General features: G+C 37.7%; 1 protein-coding gene across 4 annotated transcripts in view; it reads right to left on the bottom strand.

Annotated features, from left to right (window-relative positions):
- The window catches only part of BIRC6 (baculoviral IAP repeat containing 6), a 207,505-nt gene that overhangs the window by 184,802 nt on the left and 7,885 nt on the right, over nt 1-14,818 (bottom strand). For all 4 annotated transcript variants that reach the window (XR_006734659.1, XM_045549348.1, XM_045549350.1 and 1 more), the window contains exons 2-3: nt 8,321-8,502; nt 6,352-6,489 (exon numbers count right to left, since the gene is read on the bottom strand). Coding sequence is in view for 3 of the 4 variants with exons in the window: in XM_045549348.1 (XP_045405304.1) it covers nt 6,352-6,489; nt 8,321-8,502 (320 nt within the window). In the remaining variant the exon portion in view is untranslated. The remainder of the gene's footprint in view (nt 1-6,351; nt 6,490-8,320; nt 8,503-14,818) is intronic.

Raw genomic sequence — 14,818 nt, 5'->3', positions numbered from 1 at the left:
CCCAAATTACAACTTAACATTATCAAATAAAGAACAATTTATCAGTCTCAGTCAGTTTACTTCATTGGTTTATCATTTAAAGTAGGAAGTTGCTGCCTGTGGACTCTAAGACGAGGAAAAAAAAAAATTAAGCAGGAACTTGCAGTTATATAAAAAAATGAAACCTCTGATTCACGGAAGCCCAGATATGGAAACAATCTAAGTATCCATCAATGGATGAATGGATAAATAAAATGTGGTATGTATACACAATGGAATACTATACAGCCTTAAAAAAGGAAATTCTGTCATTTGCAAGTGAGTCGAGAGAAATGTTGTATTTATCTATTTTAGTTTTAGTGATCTATTGCACAGCACTCCGACCACAGTTAATAATAATACATAGTATATTTCAAAATTGCTATAAAAGTAGATTATAAACATTCTCACCACAAAGAAATGATACGGTGAGGTGACAGATTGTTAATTAGTTTGATTTAATCTTGCCACAATGTATAAACAAATCTCACAACACCACCTTGTACCCCATAAATACATAATTGTCAATTTAAATTTTTTAATTTTTTAAAATGAAACCTCAACTACCCTGAAAAAGGCAGTTTAGAACCAGATGGTGACACATCTTCTTACATAGCTAACCACAACTAAAATCATGTCATTGTTCATAATCACCCAGTATACACAATGTTAAACACAAAGTAGAACTCAAATATCTCCATCTCTAAGAACATATTTGGACAATTATCATTACTGGAGTATATGAGGATTTAATTAAGCTTAGCAAATGTATATATTTTTATTACTGTTGTCACCATAATCCAGCAATGGTAACTAAAAACACAGGCCTGCCTTGTAGTCACACAGACCCAGATTCTGAAACCAGTTTCAGGATCAACAGTATTCAATAAATGTTAATCACACTTATTTAATATTAAGAAGTTATACTGTAAAAATGCTAAGAATTATTATCCCACAGAAATAAGTCTATAGAGTAATTTCATCTTTATATCCTGTCCCCAGTTCGCCTATGAATGGCTTCCACTCTGTCTAGTACACTCTAGGCAGCCTTGCAAGTTATTATTTATCTATATAACTTGAAAAACTCATGGCCAAAACTACAAATTGAACTGCTAAAAAAAAAAGGAGAGAATGAAAACTTCTCATCTAATCTGTTCATAGTTGCAGAACATTTTCATTGAAAGGGAGGCTGACTTCCCTTGAGAAAGGATCCACAATACGCCATCTATGTACAGTACTGTACATCATACTAAAAAGCTTTTCCCAAAGGGACCTGTGAGCATTCAGTATAGTCACTGTGCACAGAAGAAAAGATCTTTCAGACATTTCCAAATTGGCATTGAACTGACCTAAAATACCTTTTGTGGTCCACCAAAGTGGGGCCTTAGGATGGTCAAGTAATCAAGGGAGTTTTGGCACAAATGTTGTCTCAGTGAGCTGTGTGTGTCCACAAACCCAAAATGTAGTTATTTCCCTAGTTCCTAAATGCATAATTGAAAGACATCTAGAATAGGCAACTGGAAAAATCCCCAGTTGCCTCTCCAAGGATGACTAAGATAGGAAAGACCAAATAGAAGCCCCCCTTCCCAAGAACTTTCCTTCTCTACAAAGATATTAAACCAAAGCAATACCACATCCCTGAGCAAATTTCTCAAATTAATGCCACTATAAGAGACATGGAAGAATACAGAAGTAAACAAATGGTCTCATCCCCATTTAAATGGCCTGTATCATCTACACAGAATGTACAGAGACCTTGAGGAATGACTGTGGATAGTAAACTATCAGGTGGTGACTTCAACTGCCATTCCAGATAAGGTATGTTTATTGAAGCAAATCAACAAATCCCCTGTTATCTGGTAGACAGTTACAGTTCTGTCAAGTCTTTTTCTATACTAATTCCTAAGGACTATCCAAAAAGTCCACTTTCACCTGGCAGGGAACAATAAATCTTAACAATCTTACCAACTCTAGGATTATATCTCATATTCTTTACCATAATCTAGTATGCAGAAATCCTGATCATCCTAACATCATATATTTCACCATATTGGTCCACTACATCAATAACATCATGCTGACTGGTCCAGATGAGGAGGAAGTAGCAAGGAACTTAAATGCCTTAGTAAGATGCAAGCGAGAGAAAATCAACAGTCCCCAGAAACACCCAAGATCCTACAACCTCAGTGAAGTTTCTGGAGGTCCAGTGATCTGGTCACGTCAGGATATTACCTCCAAGGTGAAAAACAAGTTGCTACAACTTGTAACATCAAACATTGAAAAAAAGTACAATGCTTGGTAGGCCTATTTAGATTTTGGAGCCAATATTTAGCATATTTCAACACGCTGCTCTAACCCAATTATCAAGAAATTCATAAGGCTGCCAATTTTAAGTAAGGTATAGAACAAGAAGAAACTCTGCAACAGGTCCAGACTGTACTGCAAGATGCTCTGCCACTTTTACCTTAACAGCACATTCAGTGACACTGACACTGTAAGTGTGCATGGCAAATAATAATGCTATAGGAGCCTGTAGCAACCTGGGACAATCACACAGCAGAATGCTAGGGTCCTAGAGCAGAGGCAAGCCCTTTCATGCAAATAACTGTTCTTTTGAAAAACAGCTCGTGGCTTCTTACTGGTCCCAGACAAGAGATTAATACCTATCCATGAGACTAATGTCTATGTAATCAAAGCTGTCCATCACAAAGGAGGTGTTATGTGACACACCAAACCATAATATGCACAAGCAACAAGCATCCTTCATATCAAGCGTTTTATAGGGATCAGTCTTGACAAAGTCCAAAAGGCACAAGTTGAATAAGCAAGTGGCTCAGACCTATACAATACCCACTCTCCTTACAATACCTTCTCCTCATTCCGTATCAAAAGCTTCATAGGGAACTCCTTGTAATGAGATAATTTGAGGGGAAAATACTCTTGGCCCTGATTTACAGATGGTTCTGCATGATATGCTGGTACCATTTCAAAGTGGATGGCTACAGAATTACAGGCCCAATCAGAAGTACAGTGGCAAAGGAAAATCTCAGTGGGCAGAATTTTAATCAGTGTTATTTGACTATTCTCTTTGTCTGGATTGAGAGTTAGCCAAAAATAAAGGTCCTCACTGATAAATGGACAGTTCTAATTTGTTTGCTGGATAGTCAAGCATTTGGAAAAATCAGGATTGGAAGGCTGTTAACAAGGTCAAGGGTAAAGGTCTATAGACAGATCTCTCAAAATAAATAGTGTATAAAAATATTTGTGAAATATATGAACTGTCACCAAAAGGCCTCCATTCCAGAGGAGATGGACAAATTATACACATTGTATACATGTCAGTCAGCCTCTCTCCATAGCCACTCTAGTGTGTGCTCAATGGGCCTGTATGGAAAATGCCATGCCAAAAGAGAGGGAGGCTACGCATGAGTCCAACAACATAAACTTCCCCTCCCCAGACTAACCAAGCTACAGCCATTGCTGACTGCCTAACTGGCCAATAGCAGTTACCAAAGGTGGGCCACCAATATGACACCATTTCCCATGAGAATAAGCCACCTACCTAATGGTAAGTTGATCATATCAATTACTTCAGTCCTGGACTGGGCAGCAATTTGTCTTCACTATAACAGACATGTTTTCTGGGTATGCATTTACCTGTTCTGCCCACAGGCTTCTGCCATAATATTTTATCACTGCTTGTGGACTAACAAAATGTCTTATGCGCCATCATAGCATTCCAGACAACTCTGCTTCTGAGCAAGGAAAGCATTCAAAGCAAAACAGGATGTGGCAATGAGCTCTTGCCCATGAAATTCACTGGTCTTAGTGTGTATCATCTAGAGGAAGCCGGCCTGACAAGAGTTCAGTGGCCTACTAAAGACTCATTTTCAACACTAATTGGGAGAGACACCTGAAAGGTTAGAATTCTGCCTTACAGAATAAAGTTCATGCTTTGGATCAACAAAAAATGCATATTAGGGTTTCTCCCAGTATGGTCGCTATTATACTTTAAAAACCCATTCACAAATTTTTTTTTTTAAGCTTTAAGTTCTACATGTCTTACTTCCCAAGGGAAGAATGTTCCAGCAGAAGTACAAAAATGCTTCCATTGAATTGGGTGTTGAGACTGCTACCCAGCAATTCTGGGCTCCTCTTGCCACTGAATAAACAGGCAAAAAGTAGGTTATTCTACTGGTTGGTCTGATTAAAACTGACAAACTGGATTGATGCTGTATAGTAGGGGCAAGGAGAGCTTTTGTAGAGCCCAGGAGATTTCTACAGGGTGCCTCTTAGTAATTCCATATCCAATAATAAAAGTGAATGGACAATTATTAATACAACAATTTTAAAAACATAGTACTACTGAGGATTCAGATACTTCAAGAATGAAGTCTTGGGTCACTCCACCACGTAAAGAATCCTGACCAGTTGAGGTACCAATTGAGGACAAAAGGAATATGCAATAGGTAGTAGAAAAAAGACATTATAAATATCAAATATATCCTCTTGACCATACAGAATTGACGATTTCAGCAGCTATGCATAATTTCTTCACTTCTTATCGCATAAACAATAAACAGGTAGACAGATGGATAGATGTAGATTTAGATGGACATAGACATATAGACATTATTTTATGTAAGAATTTCTGATTGTTGTTAATTTAGTCTTTAAGTAGCACAGCTCTGTTATCTAAACAGTGGGACTATGACTAAATTTTAGTAGTATCCACCTAGGGATAGATTTTTAAAAAATTGTTTAAACTTTGTGTCTCCCTTTTCTGGGGAAGGGGACAGAAAAATCTTCATTTGTAAAAAGGAGCAATGCATCTTATTAAGTATAATGTTTCTGTCGCATGAAAGTTCAAATACATATATGCAGAAAGTGTGTATGGCGATGTTGAGCAGCCAAAGGGGTAGAGTGTGCCAGTGATTGAACTATTGTCTCTCAGCTCCAAACCTGTCCTTTAATTCTCTGCTGTGCCATGTTGGGGTTGGGACTTGCATACTCTATTTCCTCTTTGTCATCCAGTTTCCTGGTTATTAGATTCTGCCAATAGGAGCACAGGAGGGAAAACGGAAAGCATGCTAAGGGGAGAAAGACTTGCTCCCTCCTACTAGTCCACTGCTGTCAGCATTGTTTCAGCAAAGAACCTGGTGGCAGCAATTGATACTTCCAGTATTCAGCATTCTGTTTTGGTTTTTCAGCCTTCTCAGATCCAGTTTCACGGCACTCCCTCAGACTTAAGAGCAGCCAAGTAGCACCTCTCTTCAGAGATCTGAGTCCCAGTTCCACAAGGCCCTTCTCCAAGCTCCTGAAGTACCAGCAGGGCAACAATTCCTCCTCAAAAGTCTGAGTCCCAGATCCACGGGGTCTATTCTCTAAGCATCTAGGTTCCAATAACCCTAACCTCTTCTGTTTGTTCCTCTAGACTTAGGTGAGAGCTGCTTCCTGTAGTCACCATTCTGTGTTACCTAAGCATTTCCTTTTCACTTGTTCAGTTCTCAAACTCCTGGTTAAATTAACTTCTTAAAATAAATTCTTCCTGTTGAAATTCATAATATGGTTTCTGTTTTCCTAAATAAAATGTCCCATCAACAGAGTAAGGACTAGTAAAATCATGGTAAATCTACAAAATAAAATTCAATGAAAATAAAAAGAAGAATGCAAATGATCTGAGGATTGGTATGAGTAGATAACCAAGATAAATTCTTAAGTGAAAAAAAGCATGGTATATAAAAATATTTTAATATAATTACAACTGTGCTTAAGAAAAAAGATCTGCATAAATGCACAAGTTACTTTTAGGAAAATGGCTTTTACCTTTTACTTTATATCCTTTAGTATGAAAGTTTTATATGTATTACATTTATAACTTAGAAAAGCTCTTAAAAGAAAAATACAGAAGAAATTAATGAAACACATGAAAAGTTTTCATTCAAAGCATCTTCTCCCAGACATCCCAGTCATGCCAAAAAAGTAATTTCAAAGAAAGCACAAAATGGTCCCATTTCCAAAGACATATTCTATTCTCATCCAAGCTCATAACCTAACAAGGAAGCTTCTTTCATCAGCCTCAAGACCAATACAGGGCCATCAGGCACTAAGGAAGATTCACAGAGAAGTAATGATCAAAATAGTTCCCACAAACTGAATTTAAACTTCAATAGAAGTTTCAACTTTTAAATGACTTATAAGTACATCTTGTTTTTCAGAAGAGAGAAAAATCTAGAATTAGAACATTTCCAAGGGGAAAGAGAGGGAAAAACAAAAAGGACAAAGGTGTTCATTCTGCTATAACCCCAAACAAGGTAATCTTTAACTTCTTACCTTAGCAACTTTGTGGTTTGCAGCAGTCTCGTGAGATGTATTTTTTAAACCATCTTTGAGCTGTGTGATGAACAAATCGTAACCCTCCATACTAGAAATATCTACCTTTTCTAAACATGCTGATAAGAGTTGCTGTGCCTAAATAAAAAAGATGATCACAGAAAATTAAACATACAAACACCAAAAAATTCAGATCCTCATTTAGATATTTTATATGCAATGATTTTGACAGGTACTATACTAAACTTACCTACTTTTACTTTTTTTTAACAAACCTAATTAATCAAATAATGATTTAAAGGGCTGTTATAAAATTAAATGAAATAAAGCAATGTATTCAGTGTAGTGCTACACAGTAAAGTTTCAAGACACAGTAGTTACTGTAAACCAAATCAAGATAGAAAAATGGGGGCCAGGCACAGTGGCTCATGCCTGTAATCCTGGCACTGGGAGGCCCAGGTGGGAGGATCACTTGGGCTCAGGAGTTTGAGACCAGCCTGAGCAAGAGCCAGACCCAGTCTCTACTAAAAATAGAAAAATCAGCTGGGCATGGTGGCACATGCCTGCAGTCCCAGCTACTCAGGAGGCTGAGGCAGGAAGATCACTTAAGCCCAGGAGTTCAAAGTTACATTGAGTTATGATCGGGCCACTGCACTCCAGCCTGGGTGACAGAGCAAGATTCTGTCTTTAAAAACAAAAAATCCACCAAATGCAAAACAATAATCAACAACTTAGTATGAAGACAAAAATAATATCTCACTTGATTAGCAAAAACAGCATTATAATTGTTTATAATCTATTTAAGATGATTCAAAATCCAACAACTTTGAAAAATATACTTTAAAATTACATGATATTGGCAGGGCCCTCTGGGAGGCCGAGGCGGGTGGATCGCTCGAGGTCAGGAGTTCGAGACCAGCCTGAGCAAGACCCCATCTCTACTAAAAATAGAAATAAAAATTATCTGGACAACTAAAAATATATATAGAAAAAGTAGCCGGGCATGGTGGCGCATGCCTATAGTCCCAGCTACCTGGGAGGCTGAGGCAACAGGATCGCTTAAGCCCAGGAGTTTGAGGTTGCTGTGAGCTAGGCTGACGCCACGGCACTCACTCTAGCCCGGGCAACAAAGTGAGACTCTGTCTCAAAAAAAAAAAAAAATTACACAACATGAATATTAACCCACATAAAAAATATTTTAAGCTGGGCTAGACATAAAAAGTAATGAAAATTTAACACTACAGAAAAATACATATGGCTAAAATTTAAAACTGGGATTATTGAGACACATGATACACTGCAAAAATTACTGATTGTTTACTAACAGAATATGTCTTTCTCCCTTCTTTTTTTAATATTAAAAAAAAGATACCTCTTTCCTAGTCTCCCTCTCAGCTTGGTGTGGCCATGTGACTAAATTCAGTCCAATGGGGTGAATGTGAAAGGGTATATGGGAGACTGTGTGAAAGACAGGAAAAGAACAAGAACAAATGAGAGAGAGAAAGGGAAAGAGAGACAGGGAAAGGAAAGGGAGGAAGAGAGATGGCAGTGTGCTCCCCTGACCTTTTGCCCTGCCTTTCTCTGCAAACGAGAAATAATGAGACCTGAAGCACCTGTATTAAGCTCACAAGCTAACCTAAGTGTTGAGGTTAGCAATGCTGGTCCTATACTTAGCCTGGACTGCTACTGGAAAGAACCTATCTTGTTGAAGCCATTGTATTTCAGGGTCTATGTAACAGCTGTTCAATCTGTGCTGATGCACAATTTACACCTAAAATACCACTTCAACAAGAACCAATTTATTATGCAGAGGAAAGACATTTAAATAAAGTTGTGATTGATAAGTCAATTCTTTTTTTTATAAGGGTACATATATAATATCCTTACAGGACAGCTTAATTTCATTTAACATCTAAATGTCCGCGATTACATTAAGTAGAAGACCACACTGATGCTTATTTCAACTTACCTCTGTAACAGGTAGTTCAAGTTGAACCACATCATCCTGCTTTGAAACTGGAGTTTGCAGAGCAGTGTCTAACAACAAGATTCCATTAAGGTCCTTCCTACATCCTACTGCATAATCATCCACAAATATAACTTTATCCACAGCAGAGATATACTGACATTTCACCTGTCCACCTGGTTTAGCTGTTAAAAGAACAAAAATTCAACATGTAAGATTTTAAGACCAATAGTCCATGCAAACTAAATGTTTACATGGCAACTCAACACCATATATAATCCTGGACCAGAAAAAACTGTTCTAAAGAACATGATTGGGACAACTGATTAAATTGGAATATGTACTACAGATTAAAGTATCAATGCAAAATTATCAAAATTTGACAAGTGAATTGCTGTTACAAAAGAGAGTATCTGGCCAGGTGCAGTGGCTCATGCCTGTAATCCCAGATTTGGAAGGCCAGGGCAGGAGGATGGTCAGAGGCCAGGAGTTCAAAATCTGCCTGGACAACATAGTGAAACCCCAAAAAATAAAAAATAAATTTGTCAGGCATGGTGGCACACATGTGTAGTCCTCACTAACTCAGGACGCTGAAGCAAGATGACTTTTTGAGTCCAGGAGTTTGGGGTTACAATGAGCTATGATTGTATCAGTGCACTCTAGCCTGGGTGACAGAGTGAGATCCTGTCTTTTAAAAAAAAAAAAAAAATGGTGGAACAAAACTTTTAAAAATGAAATTGAAATATGTCATTTTTTTTGCAAAATTCAATAAGCAAAAAGTCAGGAAGGATAGTTACTAGAACAGTAGTTTCCCCCTTATCTGCAGTTTCACTTTCAGCAGTTTCAGTTACCCACAGTTAATCAAGGTCCAAAACTAAGTAAGTACCATACAATAAGATATTTTCAGTCAAGGTCCAAAAATAGTAAGTATGGTAAGATATTTTGAGAAAGAAAGACCACGTTCACATAACTTTTATTATAATACATTGTTATATTGTTCTATTTTATTATTAGGTATTGTTGATAATCTCTTATCGTGTTTAATTTATAAATTCAAGGGTATGTATGTACAGGAAAAAATACACAGTTGGCCCATGAACAACACAGGTTTGAACTGCACGGGTCCACTCATACATGAACTTTATTTCAATAAATATATCGGGGCCGGGCGCGGTGGCTCACGGCTGTAATCCTAGCACTCTGGGAGGCCGAGGCGGGTGGATTGCTCGAGGTCAGGAGTTCAAGACCAGCCTGAGCAAGAGCGAGACCCCGTCTCTACTAAAAATAGAAAGAAATTATCTGGCCAACTAAAAATCTACATAGAAAAAATTAGCCGGGCATGGTGGCGCATGCCTGTAGTCCCAGCTACTCGGGAGGCTGAGCAGTAGGATCGCTTAAGCCGAGGAGTCTGAGGTTGCTGTGAGCTAGGCTGATGCCACGGCACTCATTCTAGCCTGGGCAACAAAGCAAGACTCTGTCTCAAAAAAAATAAAAAATAAATAAATAAATAAATAAATAAATATATTGGAAAAATTTTTGGAGATTTTATACAATTTTAAAAAACCTGCAGACAAGACACATGGCCCAGAAATATCAAAAAAATTAAGAAAAAGGTATGTCAAGAATACATATGTACATAAGTCTATTTCATCATTTTCTACCATACAATATGAACAAATTTATTATGACAAGTTAAAATTTATCAAAACTTATACAATACACACTTATAAACCATACATGGCACCATTCAGTCAAGAGAAATGTAAACAGACATACAGATGCAGTATCAAACTATAACTGCACAAATTTACAACTCACTGTACTACTGTAATTTCACTGGTACTGCAGTGAGCTCATGTTGCAAGTATCTGCTTAAAACGCCATGTGATGCTAACCATCTCCACCTGAGCAGGTCATCGCTTCTGGAAACTGAAAATTGCAGTACAAAGTGAGATCTCACGGCTCTCACATATTTAGTGTGGTTAGTGCAGTATCGTAAACCTTGAATAACACTGTGGGACCCATACAGAGTGCCACTAGTGATGTTGAAAGTGCTCCCAAGAAGCAAAGTCATGACATAAGAGAAAGCTGAATTGCTTGATATGTACCATAGACTGAGGTCCCCAGCTGCAGTTGTCTGCCATTTCAGACAGATGATTCATCTTGTAAACGGACAATGTAAACTTATGGTATTTATACAGTACAGCACTACAAAAATTGTTAAGATAGTTTTAAAATTTCAACTATAAATTTTTCAACTATAATTTATAACCATACATTTTTTTAAACTACAAATCCTGCATTATTGTTTTAGAGATATGTAATTAAGGAACAAACTATAAAACTCACAATTTGGTTAAAACTTTCCCAGATATGTGTAAAGGTAAGAATGGGTTTCCACACAACCCTAGGATTCCATATGATGTCACTAGAGATTCCTCAAGAGAACAGGACCGAAAAAAGTCAACAATTTTCTTTGTAACTTCTTGCACTATGCAATACTGGCACTCAAAATAATAGACAGCGGCCGGGCGCGGTGGCTCACGCCTATAATCCTAGCCCTCTGGGAGGCCGAGGCGGGTGGATCGCTCGAGGTCAGGAGTTCGAGACCAGCCTGAGCGAGACCCCGTCTCTACCAAAAATAGAAAGAAATTAGCTGGCCAACTAAAAATATATAGAAAAAATTAGCCGGGCATGGTGGCGCATGCCTGTACTCCCAGCTACCCGGGAGGCTGAGGCAGGAGGATCGCTTAAGCCCAGGAGTTTGAGGTTACCGTGAGCTAGGCTGACGCCAGGGCACTCACTCTAGCCCGGGCAACAAAGCGAGACTCTGTCTCAAAAAAAAAAAAATGAAAGCAAGTACTTTAACACTCTCCTCATGTTATAGTGGCATTTTGATGAAAAAGTATCAGAGCACTTAGTTGATTCAAAAATCAACTAAACTTTAATTAATGGCAGAAAAGGACAAAATAGAAAGCAACAGAAGTTTGGCCCTTGATATATCCCTGCTGCTTACAGGCATACTTCATTATATATTCACTAAATACAACTTTAAATACAATGGGATGGGTTATATTAGCAGACAAACTAATTTGGGAGGTTTTTCTTAAAATGAAAAAATAATATTCAAAGCTAAACATTATTCAATTCAAAGGAAAACTGTCTCTCATTTATCCCAGACATACCAAATAAACTTGTCTAAAGACCTAGGCAAAGTTTGAACCCCTAAACCTAGCTGCATATTAGAACCAGCTGGCATATGTTTAAAGAAAAAATAAAAAAGTATGCCTGGGCTCCACTCCAGACCATTTAAGTTGGAATACCAGAGCCCAAGGACGGTATTTTTTAAAAAGCTCCCCTGATGATTCTAATGAGCAACCAACGCTAAGAAGCACTGCCCTGTGCCATCTCCCCAGTCTTACTTCTCTCTCCTACTTCATAAATCCAAGCAAAAGTACAGAAATAAATCACTAAGATTAAAATTCCTGGTGCCCACAATAAATCTCAGAGAAGACATTCCCATCTTCACCAATCTAAAATTTATATCATTTCCTCTAAATAGCATATTTACCTCCTCTAAAATACATCCCTGACTTAAGACACTCAAATTATATCATACATACTTCTTTTTAGGAGCACTGTTCCAGTCACAGAGTGTTTTTTACATATTGTAGCAATTGCTTTATTCTTATTTGTAACTCCATTATCTTTTCTCTGTATTTCCTTCTTTTTGCAATTTGTCCCTCTATTATCTCCTCTTCTATATTCAGTTTAACTTTTTTGTATCCCTTACATTTGAAGTGCTACAGGATACAAAGAATCTCTACATCCATCATCTTATCAAATGATAAAGTAGTTTAGGCAAGAGTTACAAGTCCATTTTAAAGATGGTAATTCAGAGAAGTGTTTTGCCAAAGGCACTCTTTCCTGAGGCCATGAGCAGGACAATGCACATATCGGAGAGGTGCCCCTCCTTTTCACCTCCCCACTGTTCTTACACACTACATTACAGAAATCTATCATTGTTTGTGTTCTGTAGTTACAGCCAACAGTCCCAACATTCCTAAGGACAGAGTACCAAGTGATCAACCTAAGAATAGTTACAGTATACAACCCAAGAATAGAGATTTCCAGTTTATTTATTTTTTATTTTTCTTTTTATTCTGTACTTCAATGGATGCAAAGAGATTCCCAGTTTAAAAAGGACATAATACATCCACATTTACCTCTGCTCCCTCCCAAGCTCCTACTGGAAAGACAGGAAAGAAATAAAGAGGACATTAAGCAAATCTATAAAGACAAAAAGAACAAGTGAGGAGATGGCAGAAACAAAATTTTTGAAGTTGGAGGTCAGATAGAAGAGTATTAACTAACTTAATCCTTCTCTTCCTCCAAAATCTCAAAGCTAAGCTAGCAGAGAGGAAAGCCCAAAGCATGTATGTTATGACATTTTTTAAATACATAGATAAAAGAGGTCTGAAGTTAAAATTTCTTAAAAGCAGTAGCTTTTTGCAATTAGCTAATACTACAACAGAGCTCATATCACAATAGGGCCCTAATTCTTTGCCTTTAACTGAGAATTCTTGTACTTAAAAATATGGGAACCAGAGCCTAGGAGGGCCAAGTCCAAGATTCTCAGGCTATCTCATCACTCCCTTCCTCACACTGTACATGCACTCTAACACCAAACTGCTTGTAACAAATATTATTATACCTGCTTCATTTCATGAATCTTGCTCATGCTGTTCCCTTGGGCAACACCTCTTTCTTTTTTTCAGAGATAGGATCTTGTTCTGCTGCCCAGGCTGGAGTGCAGTGATGGCAAAATCATAGCTCACTGCAGCCTCCAACTCCTGGCCTCAAGCTATCCTCCCACCTTGGCCTCCCAAGTGCTGGGATTACAGGCGTGAGCCATCACACCTGTCCCAGCATCACCTCTTTTAGGAAGCTTTCCAAATTGGAGTAGGACATGGGGGAGGGGGTTCAAAGTCATCCTATCATCTGCATTTGGCAGACAAACACTGGTTGAGTTAAACTATATAACTTAAAACACCAATACAAAAAGTAACATTTATTGAGTGATTATGATGCATCAAGCAGTGTTCAACAGGTATCAGTTTATTTAATCTTTCCAATAACCCAATGAGTTAGGTACTAATTGTGAAGCACAGAAAGAAACTAAGCATTTTGCCTAAGGTCACAGCTCACAAATGGTGAAACAGACTGGAACTCAAACCGTCTAGCTCCAGAGCCAGGATCTTTAACCACTAAAATGGGCTTTCTCCATAAATGCAATGCCTTCCAAATTTGTACTCCCAAATCTTCAAGCTTCAAACCTGAATTTCCAAATGGCTTCTGTACATCTCTATGTAGATATCTTTCAAAAGCCTCAAAAGTAACACAACTGAAATCACTATCTTCCTCTCGCTTCGCAGCCTTCTCCAACAAAAAGCTAGTCACCACATCTTTTCGTATTGTCTATTTAGGTTAATAAACACCATTCATCCAGTTACCCAAAGCAGGAATCTAAGGGTAATTTCACCTTGTCCATTTCTGTCATCCCTGGCATTCACCAAATTTTATACTGCTCTCATCTCTCCAACTAACTTACATGAGGCTCTCACCATTTCTCACATCGGGGCATCAGCTTCAAATCTTTCTAAAAATCAACTTTCATCATGTCATAACCTACAATTGCTCCTTACCATTGACATCAAATCCAAACGTTTTAAAAGAACATATCATGCTTTTGTTCTTGCCTATCTCTCAACTTCAACTCTAAGCATCCACACAGGCATGCTAAATGCTGGGAGCCCCTCACCACCAAATAAAACATTTCTTTCTGTTCCTTGAATTCCTGTTTTTGAAGACCAATTTGTCTCTGCACAAGCAAGTACCTTGACTTATGATGATCATCCCTATAAGAATTCCTTCCCACTATCACTCTTTCAAAACTGATCATAAAGGCTACTTTTTTGAGAAGCTTCTCAATTTCCCTGAGTTTGAAGAAATTCCTTCCTCTGTATTCATACAGCATTATGCACTTCTATAATACAGTACAGTACTTGTGACATTATGCTAAAATGGCTTCCCTAAAAACGTCACCTAGCATACATTCAAAGGCAAAAGTGTTACCTTTTTTTGCTCTCTATGACTAGCATGTGTTCCATAAATTCCTGAATGAATACCAATCAACCAGCTCTTCATATCACCTTAATCTTTTAACAATTTCATGTCCAAAATCAATTAACATATAGTTTATAACTCCCTTGTAATACAAAAATTACTGCTCTTATTCACATTTATTAGAGTTCACCCTGCCACATTTCCACATGGACGACTAGAGGATATTACCACAATTTCAATAGAATACCTGTAGCAAAAACAACTACTGCATTCAGTAACCTTTCAAGTAGCCATCGTTACCACAAGAATCTAAAAAAAAAAAAAAAACTTATAGAGTAGGTACCGTTCTAGATGTTTTATATATATTAACTCATT

The sequence above is a fragment of the Lemur catta genome, chromosome 4 (assembly GCF_020740605.2).
Source record: "Lemur catta isolate mLemCat1 chromosome 4, mLemCat1.pri, whole genome shotgun sequence".
In the NCBI taxonomy this organism is placed as follows: Eukaryota; Metazoa; Chordata; class Mammalia; order Primates; family Lemuridae; genus Lemur; species Lemur catta.
The sequence above is the reverse complement of the archived record's forward strand: the minus strand, read 5'-3'. Positions and strand labels throughout refer to the sequence as shown.